Source organism: Saccopteryx leptura, chromosome 10, assembly GCF_036850995.1.
Source record: "Saccopteryx leptura isolate mSacLep1 chromosome 10, mSacLep1_pri_phased_curated, whole genome shotgun sequence".
In the NCBI taxonomy this organism is placed as follows: Eukaryota; Metazoa; Chordata; class Mammalia; order Chiroptera; family Emballonuridae; genus Saccopteryx; species Saccopteryx leptura.
The window spans coordinates 47,422,532-47,439,971 of NC_089512.1; the positions used below are offsets into that span (position 1 = coordinate 47,422,532).

Genomic DNA, 17,440 nt, shown 5'->3' on the forward strand with positions numbered 1-17,440 from the left:
AGGCATAGGATTTGGAGGGGATGGGTTTAAAACAGATTAAAATTTTTCTCTCTATAGTCCATTTTAGAATTTTCCCAGGGGACTCTCCATTACCAGAGGTCTAGATTGAGGGAGGCAGTGGTCAGCAAAGTGTTCTAAAGTGAATCAGATATCACTCCCCTGCCTAGCACTCTTTGTGACTCCCGTTGCCTTGGGTTGAAAGTTTGATCTCTTCAGACAGACTGAGAGAGAGAAAAAGGTAAAGAGAGGGGAAGGGGGGAAGAGAAGAGAGAGAAGCATCAACTCATTGTTTCACTTAGTTGTTCCATTTAGTTGTGTACTCTTTGATTGCTTCTCGTTCGCAACCTGACTGGGGATCAAACTTGTGACCTCTGGCACACCAGGTAGACACTATCCACTGAGAAACCCAGCCAGGACCTGGCATTTCTTTTAAACAGGAGAGTGCAAATGCAGCCCCCTGCTACCACAAATTATGCAGTCGAGTTTCCCACACTTGGGGAAATCTCAGGGGTCAGCACATCCCGAGTGCAATGGATAAGCCTCCCCCTGAGAAAACTCCTTTTGTGATCATGGAATCTCCCTGCCAGGTAAGTACTCAGTCTGGTTTTTGGAGCCTCCTTGCCCCTAGAACCCAACAGACCTGCCACACAGTTGCTCTTGGAATGGGCTTGGTGCTGAGATCTGGGCTTTTTGACCATTGTGTTTCCTCTCTGTGTACATGTTAGCTTGATGTAGAAATGGCCTCAATTCTTCAACCCTGCCCATATCCATGCTCATTTGCAATGTAACTTTGCAGGTGATCCCATACTCCTTAAATTTGTGCTGGCCTTGTGACTTGCTTTGACCAGTAAAATGTGGTGGAACTGATGTTATGCTAATCCCATTACCAAGTGCACAAGTCCTAGCTGGCCTGCTGGATGCTGAGAGGCTCATACCCCTATCACCTAGCCAACTTCTAGCCAACCAGCCAACCCTCCAGTTAAAAACACATGCTTTAATCAGCCCAGCAGAGTTTGGCCAAGCTTGGTCTGGACCAGCAGAACTGCCTGGCTGACTCACAGAGTCACAAGTGACAATGCATGGTGTATTATTTTAAGCCATGAGGTTTTTGGAACTGTTTGTCATGCGGCATAAGCTAACTGATACAATCTACCTAGAAAACCTTCCTTTATTCCCATCTACCATCTCTAGATTATTTCCCATTTATCCTTTAAAAAAAATTTTTTTTTTGCATTTTTCCGAAGTTAGAAGCAGAGAGGCAGTCAGACCGACTTCTTCATGTGCCTGACCGGGATCCACCCGGCATGCCCACCAGGGGGCAGTGCTCTGTCCATCTGGGATGTTGCTCCCTTGCGGCCGGAGCCATTCTAGCGCCTGAGGTGGAGGCCCTGGAGCTGTCCTCAGCGCCCAGGCTAACTTTGTTCCAATGGAGCCTTGGCTGCAGGAGGGGATGAGAGAGACAAAGAAGAGGGGGAAGGGTGGAGAAGCAGATGGGTGCTTCTCCTGTGTGCCCTAGCCGGGAATCGAACCTGGGACTTTTCATATGCCAGGCCAACGGTCTACTGCTGAGCCAACTGGCCAGGGCCTCCCATTTATCCTTTTGACCTCAGAGTAGATGTCATTTCCTCAGAAAAGCCCTCCCTGGGTCCCTAGGAGATTATAGGCCCCTCCTCTGGTTGCCAGCAGACCCTGGACTTCTATCTGGGAGCTTCTAGCACCCTGATGACTGTCTCCTGCACTAACCCTTTCCCTTGGGGAGAGGTTGGGGAGACCAGGGCTGTGTCTGTCTTTTTTCTGTGGTATTCCTGGTGCCCAGTACAGAGCCTGGCACACAGTGGCGCTCAGCACCCATTGCTTTGGAGGCCCCAGTGTCAGACAGAGCCCAGCTTAGCTGAGTGCAGGAAGGCCTCAAAACCATGTGTGGGAACCAAGCTAGAGCAGGGGACAACATGAGGCAAAGAGGCACATGGAAGCTGGCACAAACAGGGGCAGCAGTTTGGATATCATTGTGGGGCATTTCCAGAAATTGAGAAATAAAAAAAGACTCAGCAACATACACATTCCCACGAGTCTCATCTGAAGCCCTCCCTGCTCCTGGACTGGGCCCAGATAGAGGTTTGCATGTAGAGGGAAGAAGCTCTAAAATGTACTGTGTGATCTAAAAATTCTTCTAAAGAATTGCTTTTTTACAGGGAAATGATAATCATGCGGATTTACTGGTGGAGAGGGGAGGCGGCTGGCTGTACCCATGTGACACTCACTGAGGCCTATATGAAATTTAAGTTTTTTTTGTTTTTTTTTTAATATTTTATTTATTGATTTTTTTAGAGAGAGAGGAGTGAGAGAGAGAGACAGAGAGAGAGAGAAGGGGGAGGAGCAGGAAGCATCAACTCCCATATGTGCCTTGACCAGGCAAGCCCAAGGTTTCGAACCGGCGACCTCAGTGTTCCAGGTCGACGCTTTATCCCACTGCGCCACCACAGGTCAGGCCGAAATTTAAGTTTTGCCAAAAACTTTTTTACAGTCTTGGAACACTGATCAGGGCCCACCTGCACGAGAAGTTTCTGATCCTGCTGAAGGTTACAGTTCTTTGCTCTCTGAGGTAGTGACAGGGTGTCTGCTTTGTCTAACTCTAGCCTCTGCAGCATCAGGATATTTATGACTTCCGGACAATAAATGCAAACAGGGCCGGGTAGAAACAGTAGTAGTTGCCATGTTCAATATCCATGTTAATATTTTATATCCACTATTTTATTTACACATGACAAAGCAGAAGTTCCGAGAGGACCTGCGCTGGATCGTCCCGAGTCCAGACCTGGGGCTGTGACCTGGAAGCCCTGTTAGTTAAGAAACCAGCTCCCAAGTAGCAGTGGCTCAGACCAGAAACCATGGGACTGTTTCACATGAAACTCTTCAAGAATAAGTTGTGCAGGGCTGGTGAGGCAGCCTGGGAGACCTAGGCTCCTTTCTTGATGCTCTGCTGTTCTCTCTCTGCCCACAGATTCTACCTCATGATCCAAGAGAGCTGCTGCAGCTCTGGTCATCATGACCGCATTCCTGCCTCTTCAGAAAGGAAAGAAGACAGAAAGTGGAGGGCACCTCCATTCTCTGAAATGCAAAACCCAGAGATTATGAACATCACTTCTGATTATACTCCATTGGCCAGACCTTAATGTCATGCCACTGCAGGTGCAAGGGACACTGGGAGATGAATTCTGGTGCTGGGTGGCAAGGTGCCAGGTAGAACTTGACTAAAAGAAAGTCAGGGAATGAATGTTGAGGCAGTTCACTGTCACTTCTCCCTTTGCTGAGACCCCTCTACTCTTTTAATTTCCTTAACGCCTATCTCAACCACAGCAGGGGCTGCTCCTTTGAACTTGGCTCACCTCTCTGCGAAGGGAACTTACATTTATTGAACACCCACTACACACTGCATCTTCTATATCAACAATCTCGTTAGTCCCTTAGACTGTTCTACCAACTAGGATGATTCTGCCCTTTAAAGCTGAGGGGCCTGAAGGCCTAGTGAGGTTCATAAACTTGGTCCAAAGTCGCACCGCTGGGAAAGGCACCCACTATCATCCTGGGGGAAACTTGGGGTGTCAGGGCTGCGTGCCTCTACTGGGAGGCAGGCTGTCATGAGGCCCCACTGCCTTGGGGGTGGGGTGGGGTTCACACAGTCTTCTCCCAGAGGAAAGATTGGGAGTGAAAGAGCCCTGTGACCCCAAGACTGGCTAGGTCACAGCCCAGAGACGGGGTCCTTTCAATCCACCTCTGGAGTGTCCGGCATGTTCCGGCCCAGGACCCACTTCCTTAGGTTGGGTTGAGTGGAGATACAATTGCACAAAGCTGCCTGACCAGGCAGTGGCGCAATGGATAGAGCGTCGGACTGGGATGCAGAGGACCCAGGTTCGAGACCCTGAGATCACCAGCTTGAGTGCGGGCTCATCTGGTTTGAGCAAAGCTCACCATCTTGGACCCAAGGTCACTGGCTCGAGCAAGGGGTTACTGTAGCCCCACGGTCTGCTGTAGCCCCACGGTCAAGGCACATATGAGAAAGCAATCAATGAACAACTAAGGTGTCGCAACGAAAAACTAATGATTGATGCTTCTCATCTCTCTCCGTTCCTGTCTATCCCTCTCTCTGACTTTCTCTCTGTCACTGTAAAAAAAACAAAAAAAAAACAATTGCACAAAGCTGGCATTGCATGAATCTGCCGGCTGCCGGGAGCCTAGAGATGAGGTGGTGGCTAGCACCGCCTCCCAGGCTGGGTCAGCAGCGCTTTGCCTTCATAACGGCCAGGGCCCCAGACATAGCTGTCAGATCAGTTGTAAATTAAGGAGGTAAAAAGGTTTTCCTCTCTACTAGGAAAAAACACAGAATGTTCTGGTTTTAAAGTAAATTTTTCCTCTAGATGTGAGGCTGAGACAAGCATACTGCTGTTCAGAATAAGTGAGCTGGGGTTGGGGAGTCAGGGGAGAGGGCTGCCTGGAAGACAGGGCAGCTGGAACGCCGCTGTCCCTCCCAGGGCCATGACTGGCCCTGCACAGCAGCTCAGATGGAGAGTGACCCGCAGGACCAACCATGGGCACCTGCCTCCCTGTGTCCGCAGTGCGGGAGGGAGGCCTGGTCTGGTCAAACATCAGCGACCGCAAATTTATCCTTTCTGGGCCACTGTGGATTCTACCCGCCTTCCTCCCTTCCTCTTCTTTCTGGTAACAGCAGTAACAACACCATCAGGTTTCCTTTGGGCACCTTTCTGTCCCCTCTCTCAGACCATCTGGTTTATGTGGGGTTAACTCTGGGCCATGAGGACAATCAGGTGACCCAGGCCTGGCCAAGGAGAGCCCTTCCTGGGAAATTTGTTGGAACTGACAGGAAAGAGAAGCCTACTTTCTGCAAGGCTTGTGAGCCTGGAACAACCTGTGGCCATTTCTGCCATACCTTGGAAACAGCCTGCGTGTGAGGACAGCATAGAGAAAAGTGTGGCCGGGAGAGGCACAGAAGTCTGACTGCATCATCTGAGCACCTGTTCCCAAAGTTCCTAAAGCCCTGGGCTTTTCATTGTTATGGAAACCAGTAATTGTCCCCTTTACTTTCAGCCCCACAAGGCTGTCACTTGCAGCCAAAAGAATACTTACTGACATCACCCAGGGAGACAGAACAAAGAGGGACAAGTATAGAGATCCCAACTACTACCTGCCCCAGCCTTACCATGGCACTTAGGGACTTTCATCTCAGGCTCCTGCCACCCTCTCCCACCTTGGAAGATGAGGGTAGCTCTTGGGAGCTATAGCTCCATCCTGTTTCCCTTGCAAATGGGGTGTCCAGCAAGGCAGTTCTGAGGTGAGGCCCTGGTAATGCTAAAAATCTTCCACCACCTGCTGTATGCCAGGAAGCAGACTAGTCACATAGTCTGCAATCTCATCTAATCCCCTCAAGATCTGTTTTAGGATTCTCTTTTGCAGATAAGGGTGCTCAGAGAGAGACAAAACATGCTTGCAGTTTCACCAGTCACCTGGTCGCTGTGACCCCAAAGTTGGGGTCCCCTCCACCCTGCGCCCCCAGGAGGCCCTGCTGATGGCCCAATTCAGGTATCCCAGGGTCAGGGACCAGGTGGATGCTGTTGAGTTTCAATCCATCCTGCAGACAAAGAGCTTGAGTGTAACAGAAACACCAAGTACAGGAGCTGAGCTTTTAATGCCCCAATTTGCCTTCGTCTCCAGGCAGGGCTGGGAGAGCTGGAGCTCCCGGCTTTGGTTACGTGAAGGAGGAGGGGCAGTTACTGAGGCAGCTCAATTCTGATGCCCCGGAGTTTCAGCCAGCTTCGCAGCAAGGACTCTCCAGGAGGGATCATGGACCGGAGCTGCTGAAGAAAAGCTCCACTGGCAAGGGAGCTGGAATCTGGGACCTGTGAGCATCCAAAGGGAGGGTGGGCCCAACCGAATCTCCCACTCTTTGTTTCTAAGCTATCTGCCACAAGGGTGACATTGGAGACTCAGCTCTTTATTAATTGTGGGTAGGTGAGCATGGCTTTCTAGAAGCTCCATACAGGCCCAGACATGCTGTGGCCTGAGTGCTGGGTAGAAGAGCACATGGTTTCCAGAGCTGAGAAAAAGGCCTATCTCTTCACAAGCTGCACTGGGAAGGGTAGGCACTGGGCCGAGACTCCAAGCCAGAAGTTAGACCCCGGGCCTTGGCCCCAGACTCCAGTCTGATGTTCTGTCAGGTTTGATGATTGCATTCTGCATTCACTGGAATGTCCCTTCCTGTAGCCCCACCCTTAGGGCTCGTCTGGCCTTAACACCTGACTAATTTTTATAAAACCTGCTGAGACTGGATACTTGGGGCCTTGTCCAATCTCAAAATGGCCACTATCAAGAGAAGATGATCATAGTAATTAATTAATTATATTAATTGATATTATTCAATAACATCAGCTATAATCTGTACAGCTTCTTGCCATTTACAAATTGCTTTAATACACACACAGACACAGACACAGACACAGACACACACATACATTTCACTTGATCTTCCCAGCAGCCTTGTATGGCAGGACCGGGGACTCAGGATCCCAACTTTACAGGGAAAGAGAGGCCCAGGGAAGAAAACAATCGCTCAGGGTTATTAGCCAAGGGGTTGCTACTGCTGAGGTGGTTTTGAGAGGATAGATATGCTCTCCCTGCCCATTCATCCCTTCATTCATTTCTCTATTCATTCATTCCTTCCTCCATCTAGCATTTATTAAGCACCTACTGTGTGCCCCACTCTGTGCTAGACACTTATCCCTAAGCTGGGACACTTTTCCAGACAGCAAGACTTCTTTGCTCCTGAGAGATGAGTTGTGGGGAGGAGGGTACAGATCTCACCGGCGCCTGGGAACTCGGCACTCCAGATCGAGCCATCTGCATCGAGTGGGGAGCCTCACTTTTTTCTCATTAATTGTTTTGGGGTTTTTTTTAACTCATGGAGCCTGTGAGACCTGGTTCCGACAGGCATGGCTCCTGGTGGGGCAGCTGTGGCCGGGGGTGGGTGTTGGGGGTCGGGAGACTCCTACAGTCGACAGCAGTCCTCAGCAGGGCTTAAGCCGGTGCCACCTGGCTGGTCTCCGTCTTGGAGACAGTGGTGGATGCGTCATCATCACCCAGTATGTTCTTGCCACAGCAGAGGGTGGTAAGCATGCAGTTCCGGAACTGGAAGGCAAGGGGCAGGAGTCAGGGTCATGGTCCATTCAAGGTGTGTGTAGCAAACTGCTGTGGTGGCGAGACTTGCCTACAGCCCCTTCCTGCTTTGGCCCTCACAGCTTTCACTCCCTTGTCACATCTGGTTCTCTGGAGGGAACTTCCTAAATATATGTGACCCCTCCCTAGAGATGCAGGGACCAAACCCAAGGAGGCTTTGTCACTAATTACATTCCATGATGCCCTCTGTGTGCCAAGGGCTAACTGTCGACTATCTGATTTAATGCAAGAGTTTGGAATTTTGCCTTTTCTATGGATGAAGAACTGGAGCCCAGAGAAGAGAAGTGACTTGCCCAAGGTCACACAGCTAGAACATGGCAGAGCTGAGATTTAAATTCAGTATGAATCCAGAGATGCCATTTTCCCCACTGGCTCCTGGATCCTGTAAGAAACCTCTAGTCTATGTTAAAGGACTGCTTCATCCCTTTATCTCTCAGAATAAGACCTTTAGCTCTATTTTTTTTCTTTGATGGAGGTTGGCACCATCCCATTCCCAGGCTTGGGACTCTGACCACTTCACTTTGAAAGCAGACTTCCAGAACCATCTTACTTGAGCTAGCGCGTGGACCACCTGGAGGGCCTTTTAGAAACGCAGGTTCCTGGGCCCGCCCTGAGCTGCAATCTGGGGGGGGGGGCCAGAATGTGCACTCCTCCCAGATGACTCTGATACTCTAGAGGAGACCAACTCCCCAACCCCATTTTGCAGATGGGAAGATTGAGACCCAGGGGAGGGTGTGGCTTGTCCTCCATAGGAAGTGCCTGCAGCTTGGGGGACCCGGACCCTCCCGCCCTGCCACCTGGCACCTGCTTGTTCATCATGATATAGATGACGGGGTTGTAGATGGAGGATGACTTGGCGAAGAATGCCGGGAAAGTCATGAAGATGGGACCAAAGTCAGAGCCCTGGTGGGTAAAGATGTAGATCGCCACGCTGGCATAGGGCACCCAGCAGATCAGGAACGCAATGACCATGATGATGACCATGCGAGTGACTTCCTTCTCGGCCTTCTGGGTGGTGGCGGACTCCTGCTGCTGGGCAGCTGCCTGCAGGGACACAGGGCCTGGTGTCCAGACTGCAGCAACTCTGGGCGAGGGGTGTGCTCCGCCCCTTCAGTGTGTGTGCCTAGCACCCAGCACAGGACCCTACCTCCTTTACTGTGAACACCAGCTGTCCGTAGCAAAAGAAGATGATGATCAGGGGGATCGTGAAGTGGACCACGAACATGTAGATGACGAAGGACTCGTTGTTGACCTCTGGTTTGAGCGTGTAGTAGTCGATCCCACACGAGCACTGCAGGCCCTCTGGGATGTACCTGAGGACCGACAGAGCATGGACGAGACGGACATAATGGAGACACCTGTGAGGAACCTGGGAACAGGCCCCCTTCTGTGCGGCTGGCCTTGCTCTGGGCCTCGCTTTCCCTCTCTGTAAAATGGGGATAATAAAATGTCTGTTGTCTGTGCGATGGTGAGGATCAAATCAACTGAGAGAAGGGATTCAAATGCACCTGTGGAGACAGTGTTGCTTCATTGCTTGGTGGCCGTGTTACCAGGATATGACCCAGTCCTCGCCGGTCTCTCACCTGGCAGCACCCGCAGGATTTCCTCACCAGACCCTCTACCCGGAGAGCCAGAGGCCAGGTCTCAGGCTGTTCAGGGCAGAGGTTGGTGGGGAGAAGGGAAAAGCTCCCAAACTCTTTATTTAAGGTAGTTTGTACCAATCAGAGTCTTACCAACAGGTTAAGAGTATTTTTTTAACCCAGAGATGGGCACACAGGGCAACTAAGAGATCTTTGCACAGTTTCTGGAAACAAGAGGACTCGGTACATGTGGTTAGGATGCTCAGTGATTCCACAGGACGGTGGTATTGGACCGACCTCAGGAAACGTGGCGTGTCTGTTGGCTGTGCCTGCAAGGATGAACTGGACCAGACTGGAGCAGGCAGGAAAAGAGGCTGGGGGAGGGTGGTTCTGAATTCAGAACGGGGCAGAAAAACCACCCCAGGGAGACTGAGGAGGAAAGGGAAGAAAATGGGAATTTCCTGGCAGAAGGAGAACACGAGGCTTCGGAGAACCTACAGTCACTAGTTAAGTTTCCCAACCACTGTCCCTCTCCACATCTTTCATCTCAGCCCCATTTGGGGACAGTGGCCTTCAGGCTGCAGAGGACCTGGATCCCAGGGGCTACAACGTCACCACCTACACTAGGAAGGCTCAGCCTCCCCAGGTGCTGAGTGAGGCCCAAGGTTAAAGGAAGCTGCCCACAGAGCACTGGACCAAAGAGGATTGAAAGCTGGCCCTGGCTTAGTTGAGGATTAGGGAGGGGCGCAGCCAAGGTGAAGGGATGGATGGGTGTCTTGGGTTCTCCTTGATATACGAATTCAGGTGAGACCAGCCCCCATAGCAACATTAGGCTCTGAACCCCTTCCCCTGCATTTAACCCCAACCCCAGGAGAGTTGCGAGCCTGGTGATGGAACCAGACAGTCCCAGGTTTGAGTCCTGGCTGGGGAACCCTAAGAAGACCCCCAGAGACCCTTCCCTCTGTTCGTTGCCATTACCTGGACCAGCCAGCTAGTGGGGGCGCGGCGCAGGCCAGTGCCATGACCCAGGTGAAGGCGACGCCCATGATGGCGTGGTTCTCCCCGAAACGGAAGTTGCTCATGGGCTTGCATACCACCACATACCGCTCGATGGCCAGGACCACCAGGGACCACAGGGCAATTTCACCTGCAAGGCAGTCAGCTGTCAGCATGCCACTTGCCTGTACCCCACCGTCTAAGGAGGCGGCGCTCTCCCTATTTGGGTGAGGGCAGCTAGGCAGGCACCCTGGGCAGGCCTGGAGTGAGGCCTCAGGGCGGAGCGGGCTTAGACCCTGAGAAGACGAGGGGCGGGGGTGCAGGGCAAAGGGACTGGTGTGCCAGGGCGGGGGAGTAACCCTTAGGAAGTTTAGATCAGTGAGAGCTCTGGGCTCATGAGGGACACAGATATCAGATTAGGGGTCGTGACTGGACTGGGAGCCCTGCAGCCCTGCAGGGAGAAGGTGTCCTTCATGGAGCAACAGGCAGAGTCCCTGTTGAAAGGCATTGCAGAGGCAAGGCCAACCTGGGACTAGAAGTCCCTCCCTCCCTCTGGAGCAGTGGCCTCTCCCCACGAGGGAAACAAAGTAACCTGGGCTTGTGGGCCCTCTCTCTCCTAGGAGCCAGGGAGATGAAAGATGTTTGGCTTAGAGGACAAAGGAGGAAATAGTGATGGAATTCAGCCATCTGTGCTGCACATCACCGCAGAAACTCAGGAGGGAGGGTGGTCAGAGAACCTATCAACCATACTGGGCCATTTCTGAGAGTGAGAGGGAACGCTGGTAATTATTCCAGGACAATAGCTGTAAATTAAGACTGACGCTGCAGAAATTGTCTGCCTGTATGTGGCACCCCTGTCTCACCCCTGCTTTCTGGCCTGAGACTGAAAGATCTGTGGTCACTGAGGGTGACAGCCAGTGATAGCCAGAGATTCTGGGAGTAGGGCTGAGGCAGCAACCCGGACACAAGAGGGAGAGAGAAGACAGGCAGTAGAGGAGGCCTTCTGGCTGGTGGTAGGCTCTGCCCCTCAGCCTGGCTTTGTAATAGTGACCGCTGGTGTCTCCTGCTTGCCTGAGTGGCTGTGTCCTGGGGGGAAGTTCATGGACCTGAGCCAGGGGACCTAGGCTCTGGTCACTGCCCTGCCACATCCCTAAATGAGTCTTCCACTCTACATGCCTCACTTTTCTCATCTGCTAAATGGGCTATATTGTCTCTGCAGCACTTGCATCAGTTTTCCAGTCAAAGAAATATTTAAAAGCATCTTTCAAAGCTACAGATCACAAAGAAACCTGTGGAGGGTTTCTTTTCTTTCTTTTTTTTTTTTTTTTTTTGAGGTGGATGAGATCCTCAACACTAAAAGCCTTCATGTGTGGCAGAGAGGCTGGAAGTGGGTTGTGGCCCAGCACAGGTAAAGACTGGAGGGATGCAGCTCTGCGTCCCCACCTCCCGTGCTGGGAGCCCTGAGCACAGGGACCTGTCTTGCCCAGCTTTCTCCCCAGTGCCCGGCATAGGTCTTGCGTGGTGCATGGCTCTGAGGGAAACTGAGCATAGCCTCAGGAGCCACAAGATGTGGGCTTGAAACACAGCGTTCTTCCTGCCACAACATGAACCCTGCAAGGCCCTTGACTTCTCTCATCCTGTTTCCTTGCTGTAAAGCAAGGCAGTGGTACCACTCCCAGTGAGATAAACAGAGCTCTCAGTGCCTGCTCTCCCCAAACGGCAGCCTAGCTCATCATCACCAAAGTGTTTGTTGATTGAACAAATGAGAGCTTGAGATGGTAACAATGACCACATAGAGGAGAAAGCCTCTTAACCCCCATCCTTAAGCCTGAGGTTGTCCCCAGAACGCTCCGTCCCCTGCCCACCCCCACCACAGCTCATACCGCCCAGGGTGGCAGAGAAGCCCTCCATATTGCATCCTGTGGGCCCGAAGACAAAGTATCCATGCATAGATGTGTAGACTGTGGTGGTGAAGCCTCCAAGGACCATGAAGAGGTCGGCCACAGCCAGGTTGAGCAGGATGTAGTTGAGGGGTGTGCGCAGCTTCTTGTGCTGGATGGTGACATAGAGCGTGAGGAAATTGATGGGGAAGCCAAGCACGATCAGCAGGAACATGTAGGCGGCCAGCATGGAGAACATGTAGGGCTCAGCCAGGTAGTACTGCGGGTACTCGAAGGGGCTGCGCACCACGCCCGTCTTGTTGGAGAAGGGCACGTAGAAGTTGGGGCCCTCCGTGCCGTTCATGGCTGAGGTTCTTGTGGCTGCCCTGTGGGCGGCTCTGACCCGAGAATGCTGCTGGGGCCTGAGCTTGGCCACGTAGGGCTCTGGCTGGACACCTCCAGGCTCTGAGCCCCCCCAAGGCCCTTATAAAGTGACCTCCCCTCCCTAAGCTCCTGGCTGAGTCAGCACCTGGGAGATTGGGGGCGTTATTAATCATATTAATCCCCAGTTCTACAACTGGGGGCCTAATTGGCTTCCCAAGAGAGGCCAAGGTGACTCCAGGTAGAAGCCTAAAGTGGGGAGGGTGGGTTCTGGGGACCTGGGAAAGGGCAAGATGCTGCCACTCTTCTGTCCCCCAAGAACCTCTGCTCATCTCAGCCTGATGGCCTTGGCCTGGCATTGGGACCTCAGACTCCTAGCCCATTACCCTCTGGCTTAGCATGAGCTGACTTTGTCTTGCTCCCAACTGGACCATGAGCTCCCTGAGGACAGAGGCTTTGGCCATCTTCTCAGTCTTTCATCCCCCCACTCAGCTCCTTACCTATGCCTTCCCCACCTAAGTCACCTCCTGGTTCCTCCATATGCTGGACACTGACACTAGCCCATCTTGCCAGATTATGAGTCTCATGAGGGCAGGGTCCCCATCCTGACAAACATACTACTGGGCAGAGCGCAGGAGCTCAGTAAGTACGTGTTGCATCGAATGGGAATTCTCTTGCTCACTTGTTTATCAAACATTTATGTGCAGGCCCCCGGGGATGCAAAGATTAAGAAAGGAGGAGCTTATAGGAGGAGGACTCTGATGTGGGAAGAACAGATCCCAGCCCAGGGAGGAGAGGTGGCCTGCCTGGGGGAGGCATTCAGAGAGGTGCTGTTTGGGTCTTTGAGGGAGGAGAGCACTTTCCCAGGTTGCTAAGTGGGGAAGAAGCGTACACTGAAGACAAAGCCTGGGCGGAGGCCTGACGCCCATCTGGGGTGTGGCTGCACATGGGCTGAGGTGAGCTCTGATGCCAAGCTGAGGAACCTGGCTTTATCTGGAGGGCACTGGGCAGTGGCTTGGGCAGATCTCAGGGACAGAAAGGTGGCATAAATGCCTCCATAGATGGATTAGAGTGAGTAAAGATGCAGGAGGGGACCAGGGAAGGGGGTGACTGAAGAAGGGAGGGGACATAGCTGTCCGGGACCCTGAAGCAAGGCCTTGCATTCAGGACGCAGACTATATCAAGCCCTGTGCTGGGCACCAGATCACTGCAGTGAGCGAGGCAGCTGAGTTCCAGCCTCCTGGGGACTCCAGGGTGAAGGGGAGGCAGACCCTGGAAACAGGACTGTTGGATACTGCAGACAGACCCTGGACACACAGTCAATGGCCGGGGATGTCTGGTCAGGCCGCCTGGGACAGTGGGTCTTGGACACTGAGACAAGTAACCCCATGACGGTGGGTCCCAGAAGAGTAGGATGAGCTTTGGGGGCAAATGGAGGCTCCCCTCATCAGGAGTGCGATGACGCCTCATAGGAAAGGGAGTGGCTGGGAGCGGCTGGCATGCAGGGTACTTGGTGACCATTGTCCAGGTACAGATGTGTAGCAACCAAGTTGCTTGGTTCCGCGAGACACAGTGGACAAGGAAGACCAAGCCCCTGCCTGCAGGAAGCATTTCATCACAAACGGGTAATGAAACAAACAAGAACAATCGGAGAAGTTCAGATCACGATCGATTCCCAACACACTGTTATCTAGAGCAGCTCAGAGAAGGTCTCTTTGAGAAGGTAAAGTTTGAGCTGAGAACTTGATGGAAGGAGCCAGCCCTGCCAAGATGTGTGTGTGTGTGTGTGTGTGTGTGTCTGTGTGTGTGTGTGTAGATATCTAGACAGAGGGAACAGCAAGTGCAAAGACCCTGAGACTGGAAATCCAAGGCCAGCAGGGAAGTGTCCCCTGTCTCTGAGACTTCTACCCACTTAAGCTTTCTGACACCCAGTCTCTCTTCCCACCTGGGATTCCTAGATCTGTCTGCTCAAGCTCTGAAGGTGCCCCCTTCCCTGCAGCCCACCTAGGGCTCCAGACCCCTGCCTGTCCAGGTGTGTCAGGGCTTGCACACAAAGGGCTGATGAACTGCGTGTTCAAAGAATGAGCGCAGAGGGTGGCATGGCAGGGTGGGTGCAGTTTAAGGCGCTTGGCGGGTAATTAGGCCCAATGCTAATGAGGTCAAGGTGGAGGGTTTGATTCGGATACAGCCCAGCCCCTGGTGGCCAGACAGAGGGAGGAGAACTGGATTCCCTGAGTCAAAACTGTCCTCACACAGCCCTGCCCTGGCTGGGCTGAGCCGCTGACCCTCGATCGGAGCCTCCTGTCACTTGATGCTTATGACAGCCTGGAAACGTTTTAATTTTATTTTATTTTATTATTTAATTTTATTATTTGAGAGAGAGGGACAGAGAGAGGGAGGAATCAAGCTGCTCCTGTATGTGCTGTGACCAGGGAAAAACCAGCAACTTCAGCATTCTGGAACTATACTCCAACCAACTGAGCTATCTGTCCAGAAGCCTGGAAACTTTTATTTATTGATTGATTGATTTATTTTAGTGAGAGGAGGGAAGGCAGAGACAGTCTCCCCCATGCGCCCCGACCGGGATACACCCGCTGCAACTGGAGCCATTTTTTTTAGCGCCTGAGGTGGAGGCAGGCCATGGAGCCATCCTTAGCGCCTGGGGCCAACTTGCTCTAATTGAGCCTTGGCTGCAGGAGGGGAAGAGAAGAGAGAGAGAGAGAGAGAGAGTGAGAGAGAGAGAGAGAAGGGGAGGAGGGGAGGAGAAGCAGATGGGCACTTCTCCTGTGTGCCCTGACTGGGAATCGAACCTACTACATCCACACTCCAGGTTGATGCTCTACCACTGAGGCAACTGTTCATGGGTGGAAACTTTTAATTCATGTTCTGTTCATGTGTTTTTGGTCCATCTTCCAGGCTGTAATGTGAGCTCACAAGGGTGGGCTGGGGTCTCACTCACCACAGGGCCCCCAGAGCCCAGCACAGTGCCTGGCATGTGGCAGGAGCAGTGCAAATCATTTCCCTGGAACTAGAAAGAGCTGGTTTGTTTACTGACGTATCTGTGTTGTTCAGTCTGTCTCTCTTGTTCACTGATGCAGCCCCAGGGCCTGGCACAGAGCAGGTGCTTGATAAATATTTATGGAATGAGTGATTGGATCTAGGTTACCTCAGGAAGTATTTCCCCTCTCTAAGTCTCAAGTCCCTTCTCTGAAAGAGTTTAACTATCCCACCCTCACAGGGGAGGTGATAGAGGATTAAAGGACATCACTGAGGTAATGGTGCTCTGTATTTTGTAAGGCATGACAAATAATTTTTTTTAAAAAACAAAAAATGTTCTTTGTTCAGACCAACAGCCTCAGGGTGTGAGCTGAAAGATCATTAGAAGTCACCTACTGCCTGACCAGGTGGTAGCGCAGTGGATAGAGCATCGTACTGCGACACAGAGGACCCAGGTTCGAAACCCCGAGGTCGCCGGCTTGACCACAGGCTCATCCGGCTTGAGTATGGGCTCATCTGGCTTGAGCATGGGGTCGCTGACTTGAGCATGGGGTCATAGACATGACCCCATGGTCACTGGCTTGAGCACAAGACTGCTGGCTTGAGCAAGGGGTCAATTGCTCTGCTGTAGTCCCCCCCTCCCCCCGTCAAGGCACATATGAGAAAGCAATCAATGAACAACTAAGGAGAGTAAGGAGCCACAACGAAGAATTGATGCTTCTCATCTCTCCCTTCCTGCCTGTCTCTCCCTGTCTGTTCCTCCCTCTGTCTCTCTTTTTCTGCCTCTGTCACGCACAAAAAAAGTCACCTACTCTGACCCTTCGTGCTACATTTTGCACGTGGGGAGACTGAGGCCCAGAGTTAGCAGAGAGTTGACCGGGTCATGTGACAAATCAGGGACAGTCCTATCTACCCGGCCATACCTCCTCCAGCACCAAAGACAGCTCTCAGGAAAGCTCTTCCAGTCCTGCACACCATGACACACATGACAGAGAAAGGTTGTACTAGGTAGTGAAAAAGGTCCTGGCTGAATCACCACACAGGGCCGTGGTGGTGGCCCTGAGGGCAGGGAGTGCCATTGGCTCTACATTACCTGGAGAACCCAGGAAATCCACTTCCTCCCCTCCCTGGGCCTCAGTTTGTTGGGCCCAGGACACCTCAGGGATCCACACCTGTTTACAGGGCAAACATGAGCTGCCTTCCCCACCAGGGCTGTCTCATGGACCTTCAGAGCCTACACTCTGGTTTCATGGCCCTCCCCCATATGGCCCCTTTATACCTCCCCTTTCACCCAGACTGAGGCTTTGCAGCCACACAGGCAGGTGCAGCCCAGCCCCCTTCCTTTCTTGTGCCTCAGTTTCCTACTCTGGCGCCTGTCACTGATCAGTAACAGTGCTATTTGTCTTCTCATCTCCATGTTAGGTGGTCCAGAGAGGGACAAAGAGCTTGCCAGGGGGCAAGCCTGAGCGTGGGTGACACTCTGAGCCATTTCCCCCTTAGCCTCTCTCTCAGCCAGGCTGAGAACAAGCTGTGAGGAGCCGAGAGTGGTGGGAATGGGGGCCTTGGGGTTGGCTGACTCTGAAGCCAGACAGAGCCACCTCAGGGCTTCCCCAGCCGAGCCCCTCTGGGAGCCCAGGAGCAGGGCTCTGACTCGGCTATGGAGGATTAGGGCTTAGCAGGTAGGGCACAAATAGCTCTTAAGCCTCTGCATGGAGGTGCTGCTTGGTCAGCAGCTTCCTCCTCCTCCTTCCTGCCTTCCCTCATTGGCTTAGTCCTACCTTACTGCGTCACCAGGCTGGGTGAGGCGTCAGACTGAGCTGAGAATGTCAAGGAAGGAGGGAAGAAGAAAAACTGACTCTCCTCCCCTTTCTTTCTTTTTTTTATATAAATAAATTTTTATTAATTTTAATGGGGTGACATCAATAAATCAGGGTACATATATTCAAAGAAAACATGTCCAGGTGATTTTGTCATTCAATTATGTTGCATACCCATCACCCAAAGTCAGACTGTCCTCCGTCACTTGTAACCCCCCCCCCCCCCCCCCCGTAACCACCACACTCTTGTCCATGTCTCTTAGTCTCGTTTTTATGTCCCACCAATGTATGGAATCATGAAGTTCTTGTTTTTTTCTGATTTACTTATTTCACTCCATATAATGTTATCAAGATCCCACCATTTTGTTGTAAATGATCCAATGTCATAATTTCTTATGGCTGAATAGTATACCATGGTGTATATGTGCCACATCTTCTTTATCCAGTCTTCTATTTTTTTTTTATAGTGATTAAAGCCAAACTCTTGGCCAGTACAGCAAGAATCCATAAAAGAGTAGTGTCTTTAACATGTTCACCAAGTCCA

The 17,440-nt window shown here is 52.0% G+C and overlaps 1 protein-coding gene and 1 non-coding gene across 2 annotated transcripts; both read right to left on the minus strand.

The window, feature by feature from the left end:
* Window positions 1–434: 434 nt before the first annotated feature.
* Window positions 435–595, minus strand: LOC136382728 (U1 spliceosomal RNA). Its single transcript, XR_010747344.1, has one exon. It is a non-coding gene; the product is annotated as a U1 spliceosomal RNA (small nuclear RNA).
* Window positions 596–5,682: 5,087 nt separating this feature from the next.
* RHO (rhodopsin) lies at window positions 5,683–12,173 on the minus strand. Its single transcript, XM_066350922.1, has 5 exons — window positions 11,705–12,173; window positions 9,804–9,972; window positions 8,393–8,558; window positions 8,050–8,289; window positions 5,683–7,197 (listed from the first exon to the last, which is right to left on the minus strand). Exons 1-5 carry the CDS (start codon window positions 12,063–12,065, stop codon window positions 7,087–7,089), a joined length of 1,047 nt encoding a protein of 348 aa, XP_066207019.1. The 5' UTR covers window positions 12,066–12,173; the 3' UTR covers window positions 5,683–7,086.
* Window positions 12,174–17,440: the final 5,267 nt, after the last annotated feature.